The sequence below is a fragment of the Drosophila melanogaster genome, chromosome X, assembly GCF_000001215.4.
Source record: "Drosophila melanogaster chromosome X".
Lineage (NCBI taxonomy): Eukaryota > Metazoa > Arthropoda > Insecta > Diptera > Drosophilidae > Drosophila > Drosophila melanogaster.
The window spans coordinates 13,563,823-13,579,180 of NC_004354.4; the positions used below are offsets into that span (position 1 = coordinate 13,563,823).

General features: G+C 40.0%; 2 protein-coding genes across 7 annotated transcripts in view; both read left to right on the top strand.

The window, feature by feature from the left end:
* Tpst (Tyrosylprotein sulfotransferase) overlaps positions 1-15,358 on the top strand; it is a 29,402-nt gene continuing 14,044 nt past the window's right edge. For 3 of the 6 annotated variants that reach the window (NM_001272591.1, NM_001272590.1, NM_001103503.2), the window contains exons 1-3: positions 1-511; positions 12,080-12,360; positions 12,790-13,842. In NM_001272591.1, the coding sequence (NP_001259520.1) occupies positions 13,684-13,842 (159 nt within the window). In that variant the 5' untranslated portion in view covers positions 1-511; positions 12,080-12,360; positions 12,790-13,683. Of the gene's footprint in view, positions 512-12,079; positions 12,555-12,789; positions 13,843-15,358 lie in introns of those variants that run through there. The other 3 variants (NM_167374.3, NM_001272589.1, NM_001272592.1) reach the window with 2 other exon arrangements.
* The window catches only part of CG46311 (uncharacterized protein), a 26,748-nt gene continuing 11,390 nt past the window's right edge, over positions 1-15,358 (top strand). Inside the window, exons 1-3 of the mRNA NM_001347789.1 lie at positions 1-511; positions 12,080-12,360; positions 12,790-13,842. Coding sequence (NP_001334677.1) covers positions 12,082-12,204 — 123 coding nt within the window. The 5' untranslated portion in view covers positions 1-511; positions 12,080-12,081 and the 3' untranslated portion in view covers positions 12,205-12,360; positions 12,790-13,842. The remainder of the gene's footprint in view (positions 512-12,079; positions 12,361-12,789; positions 13,843-15,358) is intronic.

The following is a 15,358-nucleotide window of genomic DNA, read 5'->3' on the forward strand; positions in this document are numbered from 1 at the left end:
CACACTCTGCCCCCAAACAGCTCCAAAATCGGTTGTCGTCGCGAAAAGTGCGAATCGAGTGCATATTTGCTGCAAAAAGAAGCGAGAACACGGTGACGTGACGAAAGCATTCGAGTGACGAAGAGTGCGAGCGCGCTGCATTTGTTTACGATTCCGATTCCGATGCCATTGGTCAATTGGTAAGGGGCTTTGGGAAGTGTAAGAGGAAGAGCGTGCGGCGCGGCAAGTAACGAAAGAAGAAGAAGCAGCAGCAGCAGGGCACACGCAACGTGCAACATTGTGTGCGAGCGTGTGTGCGTGTTTGTTTGTTTGTGTGACAAAAATACAACAAGTGCAAGCAACAATAGTTAGCGGCAGCAACAACAACAGCACCGAAACTCCTTGCCAGAACGAGACAGCAATAACAACAGGAGTGCGAAAGCGGGAGAGAAAGAGAGACAGCTGTTATTGTTGTTGTTGTTGCTTTACAATGTTTAATGGGAAACCTGCCGCCAAAACAACAACAAATCAGGTAAATATGCCGCTTAGCCAATTACATTCTGAAGCATTATTTATCTGCGCTGTTTACTTTGTTGCATTCGTCCCTAAATTGGTTTACTATTTACCTTTTAACTAATATAAATTCCTCGTTCTATATATGTTTTGCCTAATCAGTTAATTTATTGATATTTTAGCCGCTGTTGCAAGTAAAAATCTAGATTGAACTAGTAAGAGGCTTATCTTAAAAGTTTTTGATGAGTTGTTTCGTGTCATTCAATTTGATTTTCAACTTTGTACTTTTTTCGTCACCTACGTGGCCCTTTCGTAAAATATTGAGATATTGCAGCTTGTTACGTTTTCGAACTGGAAAGCAATGTTAATCATATTGTAGTTTAAGTTTATGTTTAAGTTTAAGTAACGTTTTTATTAACACTACAGCTTGCACATTTAAGCGTGAACAACAAAAAGCTGCCAGTGAATATATTATTATTATGATTTACCCGTAATATTTGTTCAACATTTTGAAATCCCATTAATATTTATTCAGTTTAGTGCCTGAAATTTGTATGCAGCTTATGTACTTATTTTAATGCATTTTCCATCAACAGTTAAGCTGTTATCTTTGCTTTTGCCATCGCTTTCGAAAAATGGGAATTATTTTTGCTGCGGTTACCACTTTTTGCGCTTTCTCGTCTCCTGGTCTTCATCACCTTCTTCTTCTGCGTCCTCTTCTTCTTCTTCTTCTGGTTCCTGCTGCAACTTCTTCTGCTTCTTCCTCCTAATGAGAGTGCTTCAATTTCAATGCAGTTTCTTTTTTTTCATGCAACTCGCGATTTTTTCACATGTGTGTGAGAATCTCCAGCTGCGGCTGACTGTCTGTGTGTGTGTGGTTGTGTGTGTGGTTGTGTGTGTGCTTGCGATTTGAAGTTGCAAGAAGGGGCGCTTCATCGGTTCGCCGCCCCCATTGCCACGCCCCGTTTGTACCTTTGGGCGGAATTTTCGTTTTATTTTGTCAAAGTTTGTTGCACTTTTCGCAGTCAGCAGCGCGAACAAGTCCTTTGCATCCTGCCTCCTTTTGTCCCCTAGTCCTTTTTTTTATCCGCCAACATTTTTTCCATTCCTCTTGTTTTTTGTTTTTTCGTTTAATACATTTTTTTCTTTCAACAATTAGTCGCAGCTGCTGGAAGAGGGCAGAAATGCAAAAATGCACAAATGCAGCGGTAGAAACAGACACATAAAACGGCGATAATAGACAAAAGCGGTACAGTGAAGAACCAATAAGAAAAACATTAAAAAAAAACAGGAGAACAAATTCGTTGAAAAGATGTATTTTGAAATCTAGAAAACCATTTAAAGTTGCAAAAAAGGTGCAATTCAATGGACTTTTTATAATCCTTCAAAAGTTCTTATGAGAACCACTAAAAACATCTTAACTAATAGAAAATGCACTCAGTTGACTTTCACAAACATAACAGATACTATTTCAAAATGTATCTTTTAGGGCCAGTGAGCACTGTATCTGTGTCTACGTCGCATAGTATCTCTGCGCTGGCTTATTTATGTACATATTTCACTTGGCACTTGTTATATTTATACGCTCCACACACACACTTACAGCTCCTCCCCTCACCCTTCCCCCTACCCGTGCACCCCCCAAGCCCTTCTCCTGTGTGTCGTCATCAGTATGCCAGTTGTCACTTCATCTTTTTAAATGCGCCTCATGGTTTTCAATTTCGAGAAACAAGTGGCCCAAAAGTGCTGCTGCCCAAGTGCCCATATTACATCTACACACAGAAAAAAAAACTCAAGAAATTAGCCATTTATAAGACACTAAGACAATAAGGCCTGAAAATAAAGAAACGTTTATGCGCGACTTTGCAAGAAGTTATTTAATTTCAAATGCATGGATCTAAGCAGTTTTACATATAACTGAACTAAATAAAGTCATATTCTGCAGGAAATCAATGTTCAGCTTCTAGTTTTATTTCTGAACTATCTTATAGATATTTAACAGAATAAGTCCATAAAAGATTTGGCTTAAATCGAAACATAAAAGAATTAAATATTCTATCTATCTTTTAGCATTCTTTTTAATAAAGATGTATCTATAACCTGACAACAAATCGAAGACTAATCTAATAAATATCTGAATAGTAAGCAAATATTCCCTGTGTATTCCCCCACCCCCTTTTGCTGTCTTCGCATGACGCCTCTTTGGCTTTCGGGCAAACTGCAGCCAAATGAAATTAGTCATTGGAATAGTTGGCTTAAAAGGAGCTGCCAGCGAGCACGACAGATATACGGATGCAAACTCAATAAGCCAACTAAATGCAGAATTCAAATTTATCCGCTCGGGCACAGAAACTCGCGCACAATTTGCACACTTTTCGCCAGATTCAATTCTTAAAGAGAAGAAACCCTCCTCCTCCTCCTCCTCCTCCTCCTCCGTAACAGCAAAGTTCAGCAAATCCGTTCAGATACCGAGCCATAGGATAGAGTCATATATACCATCACCATTACCATCGCCATTACCATCGTTCGTAATTCTTTGGAGCGGCGTAAAATCATTATTCGTCACGCTCAGATTGCCGCACTTGAGTGGCCAGGTAGATGTGTTTGCATACAACTCTATAACTCTGTCACACTCACCTGGTCTTTTGCATTTGGAAGTTGAAGTTGAAGTGGAAGTTCTCAAGGGGAAACCACTGGCTATGACAGCCGATGGTGTGAATCCATTTTGGGCAATGGAAAATGTTGGTGGATCTAGAAAAGTTGGGCTGCATTTTGTCGATATAAAATATTGAAAAATATATTTCAGTTGGCGGGGAACTCAAACAACTTTATGGGTCTGAAAGAAGTACTCTGTTCTACGTGGCATTTCATTTATTTGCTGTACATTGACATATTTACAATTCATTCGATCCAGTTGTCCAGCTAAATGATATCAAAAAGTCATGTGTTCACCTACATACTCATAAGTTCGTTTTTTTATCAGAGATTATAAAATCAAAAGTAAAGCAGACTATATTGCTCATTTCGATGCTTATCAAACTGGAATGGAAAAATAATAAATAAAATAACTGCTGCACCTAAAAATAGCATATATGCCATAAATATTTTAAGCGTTGTCTTTACGATAAATTTACGATGCGAGTTGATGTGCTTTTATCCGGAATCGAACGATGAAATCTGCACACCTGTTGATACCGTTTTGGCCAACATGCAAGTGGCCTACTGAGTTACCCTGCAAAAAAAAAGAAAAAACAGCAACAGAAACGTGACACTCGTGCCATTAATGGGCAATTTAGGCTCGAGCAAAAGAATGAAAAATAAAAATAAAAAAAATGAGGGGAACAGTACAAATTAATTATGAACAAAAACATTGCGCATTTATCATCATTCATTCATATTAACTTGGCCCATCAGCATTTCTCATCATTCCCTCAAATCGCGGCCCATTAAAGGCCGGAAAGAAATAAAAACGAAATGAATATGAGAATAATGAAAATTAAGGCAAATATGCAAAGGGGGCGACACGCAACGTTGACTTGACTGTTTGTTCTCAGCTGGCCAACAAAAATTTTTGATGATGGCCACCGAAGAGGAGGAAGGTCGGCCGTTGTCGTTTCTGTTTTCCTTTTTTTTTTTCAATCCTCATTTTTTGGCGGCGAGTTTTCCACTTTTTCGAACATGGAGAAGGAGAAGGGTAGGGTCTCTGCAATTGCACAAATTGCCCCGGCGAAGTGAGAGAAAATTCTTGCCGCCCATCGCGAAGGGAAAAGGAAACTCCTTGGCTCCATTAAAAGTTGGGCCATTTGACAACCCCCTTTTGCCGCCGAAAAAAAAAAGAAGAGAAGTTTTAATGGCCTTTCCACGAAATCTTCTCGGTGGGACACGTAAGCCCTTTTGTCAAGCTTCTCTTTAGCGCAAATATCAAAAAGAAAGCACGCCAAACGAGTGACGTCAGAGGGCACTTACAAAAAAAAAATGACAAACCAAATTTGGCCAAAGAAATACCACAAACAGAAATGCCACAAATAAGCTTAGGTATTAATATTCACTGCAAAAAACAATAAACTTTTACTGTATTAAAACACTCGGAAGAGAAGAGTTCACAGCTTTTCGTTCAGTGTAGAAACACCAGACGAAACGCCAAGAAAGTCATGCAATAATAATGTAGTAAATGGGGTTAATAGTATGCCATTTCGAATCAATAAAAAAAAAAGTCTGAAAATACGCGTTCACAGAAACAATGATAAGTTTCAAGCTTCATTTAATCACATTATTTGATAAACACCAGTTTATGCATATGAATTTGGTATTTTTATGCAAAGTACCTGACTCATTGCGTTTCAAAAGCACTTACAAATCTGTACATAGTAAATGATAATTTATAATCAGCAAAAAAAAATTCGTATTTCATTTTCAGCGAATTTAAAATGTTGCTCTAACTAGAAAAAATGTTTAATCAATATTTCGATGAATATATTAAATGCCTGGCGTTTATTATTCGTTTAATGCTTCTGAATAAAGCCCACGAAACTAGAAAGTATCTCAAGGATTTTGGAAAAACCAAAAGTTTTTTTTTTTTTTTGTGGAAGCGAGTTCAAAAGTGCCAGTGAAATGGAATTAAAATGAAATGAAATAAAATAAAATCAGAGGCATGCTTATCAGTTTTTAGCTGAGAATAATATAATAAAACGTCGCAACGCCTCTTCAGCGGAAACTTTGTTGCCAATTTGCATACAATGCAGTTTGCAGTTTGCAATTTGCAATTTGCAGTTTGCATTTTGCATTTTACAGTTTTCAGTTTTCCCTTTTTCAGTTTGCAGCTTGCAGTTATCATCTGGCGATTTTGCAGTCCGCCATTCACAATTCACAATTCACTGGGCCGATTGTTACATTTTGATCACTTTGTTTGCATTATTTGCAGTGAGTTTACTCTATTTATTTTGCTTGGCTGCCGCACAATGTCAAAGTCATTTAAAAGCTGATATGTGTGTACGTACGTGTTGCATAAACTATATGGGCTCGCCTTTCAATCGATTTAACGATAAACGCTTTTGGCTTTCCTCTTTTTATAATTATTATTTTTTTTTTTTGTATTTGTTTTATTTTTTTTTTGTCATCAGCAGAGTTGCGGGTTCATTGACTCGCCGCATTTGGTATTATATATATATATATATATATATATACATATGTGTGTATGAGCATTTCTTTCGCTCGCCATCTGGGGTGTTAATTACTTTTTGTTTTAATTGTCAATTTATTGGCGCCATATCGAACGCACCAATTTGCGGGCAAAGCCACTTTGAAGGGCATTTGCTCAAGGATTTTGCTTGTGCTGCTCGGCAAATGACAGGCGCTTACAACTAAATAAGTACAGTGATAACTCGATAAGCACCACAGGCTCAAATGCTCATTTGTGATAATGGATTTGCAAATGTTAACTATCAAATGCATAACGATGTGTGCAAACTAAAAACAAATTTCCTTTGATACAGTTTGCTAGCAGAGTTATGAAATGGTTGAAAAGTGGCAAAATTCAGAACTGCACGTGAATTACATAAAGCAGTAAAGCACCTTACCATTCGATGCGAATCTGAATGGAATTTTGAGTGAAACGTTTGTCGGTTTATTTCGGTTGCTTCATTCATTTCGGTAGGCAACTGGCAACGTGATTGCATATTTATGCACTTGGCACACACGCACATGGACCAAAAATCCCTGCTAACTGACTGGTTCGTTTGCGTTGCCAATTTAAGCTAGTTTTCAACCACAGAGGTTGGCCAGGGTTTTTCGATTGCCCACTGTGTTGATGCCTGACGGTGTTCCCGAGGAGCTTATGGCCCTAAGCCCCTCAACTGTTAATTACAAACAAACCGAAGAATGCTCACTGGTGCGTTGGCCATCGGAAATTATATTCACTAAAGTGGTATATCGGTTGGCTTATCGCCATGGCATCGCTGGCATCGCAAAATCTTCATTTCACTTCCAGCCGGACTCATAATCTATGCCCGGTTGGGTTCAATGCACTTGTCGATTTCACAGCTGAATAAAGTCGGGAACGTCGCTTAGCCCATTCCTCAAAATGAATTCGTGTGCCCACCATATGTACAAATGTATATATGTACTATATCTGTATACTCAACGTATATCCCCCGGATTCGACGCTATATTTATACAGCAGTTGACATAACACAAATTGAATTATAACATTTTTACCGTCTCCGCTTTCTCGGCCATTGGCATCAACCATCGGTTTTTGGTTTTTTTTTTTTCCATTTTTTTTTTATTTATTTTTTTTATTTTTTTTTTTTTGTTAGTCCGTGTTCCGGTGACGTTTCGTGTGTAACGCGATCAGACGTTAAGTTTTAATTAACACATTTTCCAGGCAGCCAACGCGCTCCACTTGGATCGTTCGTTAAGGGGCTTTAGGGGGTTAAGCAGGGCGTTATTCACTATCCGCTAGTCACGTTAAATCTAACGACGCTGCGCTTCAGCGTGCAAATATTCCCAGAATATTCGCTCCATTGCATTCGCGTGAGGGGGGGGGGGGGGGGGTGGCGAGGGGGTGGTGGGTTTTAGCCCTGTCAACTGTCCCGGGTTTTGATAACGCCCCCGGTATGGAACACACCCGCATCCTGGTAATGATGCCAACCAGTGATGGCAAATACATTATTTGATTACCAACATTCAGCAAACTTTTAATTACAAAACACTGGCCGATTACATGAAAGTTTTATATGTACGTGTTTGCGTGAATAACTTTTGAAATTTCTTTCAGATTACGCTTATTTAATAAATATATAACTGAACTATGTATTAAACAGAGTGCCTGTTATGCGTTGGAGTTTCGAAAGACAACGCACACTAAATTATTCAGTTGATATACAAATATAGATTATTAAATTACTGCAATTTGGAACTTTTGGGGCAAATAAAAAGCTATTCCTTACTGTTTACCAAAACCATTTGATTAGCAGTGGCCAGTGTTTAGAGAGACATATGTTGCAATCGTTCTATTTGCCTAATGTCAAACAAAACTGTCTCGGGAAATCAGAGAAATTTGCTCACAGACACATTTTGTTTGCCATTTATCAAATAGTTCGAATGCCAAACAAAGTGTGCGAATGAAAGAATGTTTGCCAATGCGAAAGAACTTAAAGCCTTTCAAATATTTATAAATCGAAACAAACTACCAGTCTTGGCCTAAACGCACACATAATTCAGCTACACAAAGATCTAATTTCATTTTAATAGCCACATTTCATTTCGGTTTCGAAATATTTGGCAGATATTCGTTTCATATGGAAATTAAATGGCAACAATAAACCAACCAAAAGCTGTGAACCGCAAAAAAGCTTGTTTATTTTGGGTTTCCAATCAATTTTTTTTTTTTTTTTATTTTGAACAGTTTATCGTTTTAATTGAATTAAAAATGCCATCGTTCGGCTCATTTACCTGGGATTAGTGATTGATGTTTTGGCATTGCTGCTCCACTCCACTCAACTTAACTCAACTGACGCCCCTGTGTATTTATTTGGCCTTCTTTGGCCAACGTTGGCCAACACTGACGGGATTATAGCCAAGTTAGACAACTCAAAAGAACGTGGCGCTGCTGCATATTGTCTGAAGTAATTTATAATATCACGACGTGACGTGCTTTCGCCTGATAAATGAGCCGAATGTCGCCACGGAGTCAGTTTGCTAAATAATAAACTCTCGCCGCTCAGAGTCAGCGGGAAATGAAAATGCGGGATACAAAATACGTAGAGAGCCACGTTGGAAAAAAAAAATAATGGAATGGCCACGCTTCACCGGCTGGTATCAGCCCACATTTCCAACCCACATTTCCAGCCCATCGTAGCATCATCGTCCCAACCCCCCAGCTGGAAGAAGAATCCATTTTCTTTCGCCTTTCTAACTGCGCTTAAGCCGCAGCGTTTTGTTTTCGCACTTTGCGCGCTTTAGTTTCGGAATTTTCCATCAAATCATCAACACTTCCCGCAGAAAAGCGTGGCTCAACATTATTTATGCAGATTTTCTTTCCACTTTTTGCCCGCCTTTCGCCGGGAAACAAAAGGCAGGAGATAGTGGGCGCAACAAGCGTGTGAACTAGCGCCAGGGTATGTGTTTCCCCAAAGTACAGTGGGACAAAATGGCAAAAAATTGTGATAAAAAGTTGGCAACCAAAAAATGAAAAAAGCGAAAGCCAAAGAAGAACTCTGAAAAACAGGAGTAATTAAATGAGTAATTGAGTTTTTTAGGATGCACATTTAACATTAGTGGTGATGCATTTATATAACAGATTCGTTTAAAAACCAATAATTCAAGTTAGTTCCTTTTTTTTATTAGATTATGATTTCATGATTGTATTAGATTTAGCTAATCGCCTACTTCGATTTCACACCACTGTGCAACGGAGCCGAAAACAAAATGCCATTAAGCTTAAGTTGAGCATAACATAAGAACAAAAGCATCTGAGAACTGTTGGTGGAAATAAAGAACTCAAAGTCCCATAAAATAAAGTAGGAAAAACTCTTCGTATGCATAAACAATTTAATGCGTTCTCGGTGATTGTGTGTGTGTGCTGCGATACAATACAATTTACACGCTTATTAATTTTTACAAGACTTTAACCGACACTTGAGCCAAACAGCAAACAACCGACAACAAAGGCAAAAAAAAACTGGAACGAATGTTTTCGAATGTGTGTGAATGTTTGCCAACATTACACACACACACACACACACACGCTGGCAGCGCACCTCTTCAAACAAAAATTCAACTTGGTTTTCGGGCTATTATTATTATTCTTTCTCTGTATTTTGTTTTTTTGTTTTTCGTTTTTTGTTTTCTGTATTTGCGTGGGAGCAGCGGGAATAAGCGTAGAAAAGGGTTCTTTTCTCTGTTGCCGTAGCAATTTTGGTCTAAAAAGTTTTTGGCACCCATTGCGAGCGTGGAAGTTTTGGGATAAAAAAAAATATATATATAAGCCACAATTTTAGCATGCAAAATATGGCCAAAAGGAATTTATATTTTTATTTATTTTTTAATATCACAACTTTTCGACACACGAAAAGCAGCAGCAAAGCGGAGTATGTGGCAAGCCAAAGAACAAGCAAGGCCCTTCAGGGCTTTCTGTCATATGTGGAAATATATATATTTTCGGTGCTCATGCACTGCAAGAAAATGCACTGCAAGATGTGGCAGCAGTACTCTTTTGTAAACTTTGGTTGGCAAAACTACAATAAGTATGCTGAGCTAAATTCTACAGATGTTTTTCAAGTAAACACTCTATCTAAACATTCTAACAATACTACAAAACTAGTCCACTTCTCAAGTGAGCTCTAAAATGATATATAGATATGTAAATTAAAACAACATAATATTAAATAGAAATCATAGAAATTTTTTAAATTTATTATTTTAAAAGAGCATATAAGATATTACTATTGCCAGAATGTTAAATATGTGTCAAGTATATTTTGCTTTTGCCCCAGTGTAGTCACGCCCTCTTTGCGCCCGTGTCCTTGCTTGTTTTGCTCCTGGTTTTTGGGGGTCCTTGGAATGGGGAGTGACCAACAAGTTGGCAGGATCAGATGGCAGGAAGCACACGGGAACACGCGCTGCAAATGTGCATGTGTAATTGGGAATAACGAGATATATGTTTGCAGCAAACGCCAAAGGTGAAATGTGAAAGAGAAAAAGGGAAAGGAAAGGCAAGGGAAAGGGAAAAGGAAAAGGAATTGGCAAGGCCAAGGGAAAATGGGAAATGGAAGTAGGCGAACTTCTGCGACGACGACAAATTGCCAGCTTTTTGAAAGTTTTGGCCAAACCAAAAAGAAAAATAGTTTCTAAGGTTCAACGAGTGACGAAAGCTGCACACAACCATCCAAACGAAAATCATTTCTGAAAACTTACGCTCTGCGTGGGCGGAAAACTGTGCGTAAACGCGCGTGTGTGTGTGTGTGTGAGTTTTCTTTTGCCAACAAATAATTCGAATTTTAAATTAATTAAAGTTTTGCGGAATTGTAAAAGTTTACTGCCAGAGCTTGTGCGTAGCAAATAAAAGATAATTAATGAGAATCGGATTTCGAATTCAAAAGGCGTACGGCAAAATCGCTCGTTTGTATAGTAATTTGTATTGAAAAGTATTACAAGAAGGCAAAGAGCATAAAAGTTGAAGAACGATGACTTTCGTTAATTTGTTATACTATTATAGTATATAATATCTATGCTAAAACTAAAAATCCACTGTCATGCAGCCGTAAATTGGCTTTAATCTGTAATGTCTGCAATTGTTTTGAGAGACAATCGCTTAGTGAATTTATCCAAAAGTTTATAAAGCACTCGGTGGCCTTTAAGCTTGTTTAAGTTCAACCAGCCCGACTCTATACATAGTAAATTTTTCACTTTGTGGCACTTTAGTCTCCTATCTGCTTGCCAGTTGGTTGGTATCGCTTCGCTTTTCTGTGTCTATCATCATCCTGGCCTGGGCCACCTCGCTTCCGCTTCATATGTATGTCGGAGTTGGTAAAGGAAAGTTGAGAATTTAAAGGAATTATAAGTACTCGAGCATCTGACACGTCGGCCGCACTTGGGAGACTTGCCGGCACCGGGACTTGGCAGTTGGCAGTTGTCAAGTGTGCTCCGGCCACTCACTATTCCTCCTCACTCATCCACCCAACCACCCACCCACTCACTCACTCAATCCTTTCCACTCGCTCTCAATCCTCTCTTGCCAGCCCGTTTCTCCTTCGAACGGGCAGAAAACCCAGTGACGAATGTCGCCTGAAACTCATATGCACTCCAGCTCCTCCTTAAGGGCGAATAGTTGAAGGGATTTGCAACCACAGTGTGTGGGCAATTACAGTCAAACTAGCTTGGGTTGGAAAATTGATAACTGGGAAGTTGTTAAATATGAATTTCAGTTGTGATGAGAATTATGCAAAATCACAAGGGATCTTAGGTAACGATTTTACTTAAAATGTAACAAAGATTCTCTTTAGTTTTGACATAGAATATATATTGTGCTTTTAAGAGTACAAAAATGTATTCTATACTTAAATCTTTTTTATTATCCCACAAAGCAACTTTAAATCAATAATTTGACTTAAGTTCTTTATTACTGAAATTTCGAAATAAAGTGCAGAGTGCACGATTTGCGGGCACTGTCTTATTGGTTTACTCGGTTTAATAATGGATATGGAATTCTGCTGTACTTCGGAGCACTCAGAGTCGCTGGGAAAACATCTGGTAAATGTCTTGTGTGTAAGCCGCTTACTCCACTCCCTTCGCCCCCTCTTAGGTGCCACGCCCCCGACTCATGCTCCTGCCCCTTGTCCCCCTAGGGAGTCACGTTCATATGTCATATTGAAAAGGAAAAGAACAAATGTATCGTAGATGATTTCTAATCAAATATATCATGTGTTCCATCGCCATGCCAGGGAAATTGTGTTTACACTTTTCTTTCCTCTGGGCTTCTTCTCATCAGTTCTTTACGTTTTCGTTTTCGTATTTTTTATTCGTTTGTTTTGTTTGCATTGCAAGGTGATTAATAATATTTCCATGTTTGCCATGTTTCCATCTGCAGGTATGACGGAGGAAATAACCGGCGATTGGAGCTACTACGTGTATATATCGCTGACGTTGGTTCCAGTCTATTTGGCATTTCGGCTCATTAAGTCGCTGGGCTGGCAGCTCTTCGTCAACAACTGAGCAAACATCTGGACCCGAAACTGTAGCTCAAGCTGAAGCTGAAGCTGAAGCAACATATATCTGTGGCACAAACTGAAACTGAAGTTGCAGCCGTCATCAGGGGAATCCGTCGTCGCGGAAAAAAGGAAAAAGACGAGCGCGGCCAAAGTCGATGAGGTGCGTAGTCACTTGAGGTTGCCAGTCAGAAGCGGTCGAGTGCCGAAAGTCGAGTGTCGATAGTCGAGTGGCAAACATTCAAAGTTGCACGATACCAGCGAAAAAGAAGGCAACGTGATACGCTGGGTTGTGTACTTGTGTAAACCGATGTGGAAATGCCCTGCGATTGGTATAAAAAAAAAACAGTTAAAACAGTACGCTTAAAATTATTTAGCTATGCTAGTTATATATTAACTAGCACACAAATTGTGCTCATAAAGTAGCGTATATCATTTAAATAGAAAAAAATCCACATCCATGTTGCAATCTGTTTGCCATAGCGATGTTTTTCTCGTAGACATCAGAGTATCGTATATCTTGGCGGCAAACAATAACTCGTGGCAAACCATTTAAATATGCTTAACGTAGTCTTTGCTCTTTCCGTTGCAGCGTGTTATCAATGTGTATATATATTTTGTAAGAATGCAATAAATGGAAAGCCAGGACTAGAAGGCGGCAGAACAAGAGGAGTGATAAATAGGGGAACCTGCGGCAGCTGCTAGGATTGCCAGTTGGACAGTCGGGACACTGCCAGGATTGCCAGGATCGTGTTCTGTTGTGTTATGCTGCGTTGTTGTTGGCCAAGCCAACCGTTGTTGTTGCTGCTTCTGGCTGGCCAAAAAGGAGCAAACAAAAGGCGAGGCGATGCAAAGCAATCAACGTCATAAGCAGGAGCAGCAGCAGGACCAGAACCAGCACCAGAAACAGGAACAGAGACCAGAACACAGACCGGAACAGGACCACCAAGACCGTGGACGGAGTTATTGTGGTGGCACCGCCAAGCCGCCGCCGCATCAGCATCAGCATCAGCAGTATCCTGCACTATAGGCACATCACCGCCAGCCCGTCCAACACCCAACATACCGCATCCTCCCGATATTCCCACCCTCCGCATCCTTGGCAAACAAGAGGAGCTGGCATCACAAGGAGCAACACGGCAAACGGGGCACTAGCAACAGCAACAGCAACTGCCTTGCTATAGCAAAAGCAAAAGCCAAAGCAAAACTCTCGCTTTGAGGACCTCAAGAAAACCAATTTACATATTTAAGCTTTGGGCAAACGTAGATGCGGAGTAGCAACTAGACGCAATCAATAGGAGCTGGGATAAGAAAAAATACCGACGAGTGGGCGCCTCCGGGAAGAAGAGAGCAGCACTCCACACCACTCCACCCCACACACCAGATCAGATCAGATTGGAGAAGGCCAGGAGTAGACCACATCATCGTCATTCGCCGTCATCCGAATCAAAGGCCAGTTATCTGCGACACCTAGACCATCGCCAGAATGCGACTGCCATATCGAAATAAGAAGGTCACCCTGTGGGTGCTCTTCGGCATCATCGTCATCACCATGTTCCTATTCAAATTCACCGAACTGCGGCCCACATGCCTCTTCAAGGTGGACGCCGCCAACGAGCTCTCCTCCCAAATGGTTCGCGTTGAGGTATGTACCCCCAAATCGAACACAATCTGTTTGCCCCACACCCAACCAGCATATCCATCCTCCCATTCTCACATCATTCCATCCTTTCCGTTCCGGAACAAAAAGAAAAAAATTGGAAAAGCACACATAGTCACACCCCCCCGCAACATCTACTTCCTTTGCTTCAAGTTGCGTCGCAAAAATGTAAGGATGTGAATAATACGAATTACGAAATACGAAATATTTAAATTGAATCAAATGGTAAAAGGGCTGATATACCTGGGGCGGCAAGCAGCAATCAGTTCCTTACAGATTCTAGGCTTGCCTGATTTGATAATCCATTTTTGATTCCGAAATCAATGGGATGCTGAGCAGGATGCTGATTCCAGGACATTGTTAAACAGAGATGATGATTTTAAGTTTGAACAAATGAATGGGACTTTGAGCTTTGAAAGGGAGCTACTACTATTGGTATATCCAAATATCTTCATTTAGGAGTGATTCCCCGAAACCAGCTTTGTTCTACTCTCTTAGCCCATAGAGCTCTACATTTTTGTGACGCACTGTGACGTCCACTGCCCCTCGTGCTGACCAAGCCAAACACAAAACATTTGCAATGATAAATCAAAGGAAAAAAATGCATGGGAGTAGAACCTTAGCTGGATAACTAATTTCATGTTGGCTGAGCACAGCCATGAAAATCCAGCCGCCCCCATCCCGGAAAAACACCAACCGCACACGCAAAACCAAAGCAAAAGTCATTCAGGGAATTTAACTGGTTATCGGATGACCGAACACGATTTTGTAAACATTAGTCGAGACCAAAATGGTCTCGTTGGAATTGAAATGGTCGATGGTGTTGGGGGGTTATATCCATTGATTAGCATTGGGAATATCGAAGGCGGAGGTCATAAGCAGCTTTCGAAATGGGTAGCAAAGCTGGAGGGGATGGGCCCATCAGATGAAGATGACGACTCCACAAAATGGAAGACAATGCAATGCGTCCGAAATGGCCAAATCATTTCCACAGAGCATTAACACATCCCACATCCTTGGTTCCTTGGTTTTACACATGAAAGGGGCTTTAATTCCGGGGATTTTGTGGGTCCAATTATGTGGGGATGTGTAGACATGGCTTAATTCGGCTATCATGCTGCATGCTGCATGCTGCATGCATAATTATAATTATTTGAACCCATCGATTTATATGGCATTGCATTAAATTTAATGCAATGCCACACAGCAATAGCAAATGGCAACAGAAATTCATCTTATTTAATGGAAATCACAGTGTTCAGCCAAAACAAATAGTATAAATTAATGCAAATGCCCCTGCATTCGGGTAATTAAGGAACGAAGGATATAATTAAAAATAGGCTTAAATTCCGGACATTTGTGCTGCGAAATATGGAAAATTTGGAAGGCCAGACAGCCTCTTTGGAAATGCGAAATCAAAACGTGACTTAATTAACCCTCTCAAATTGGCTGACGTGCAACACAGAAAGGCAAATTAATTGTAATCCAGGGATTAAATTGG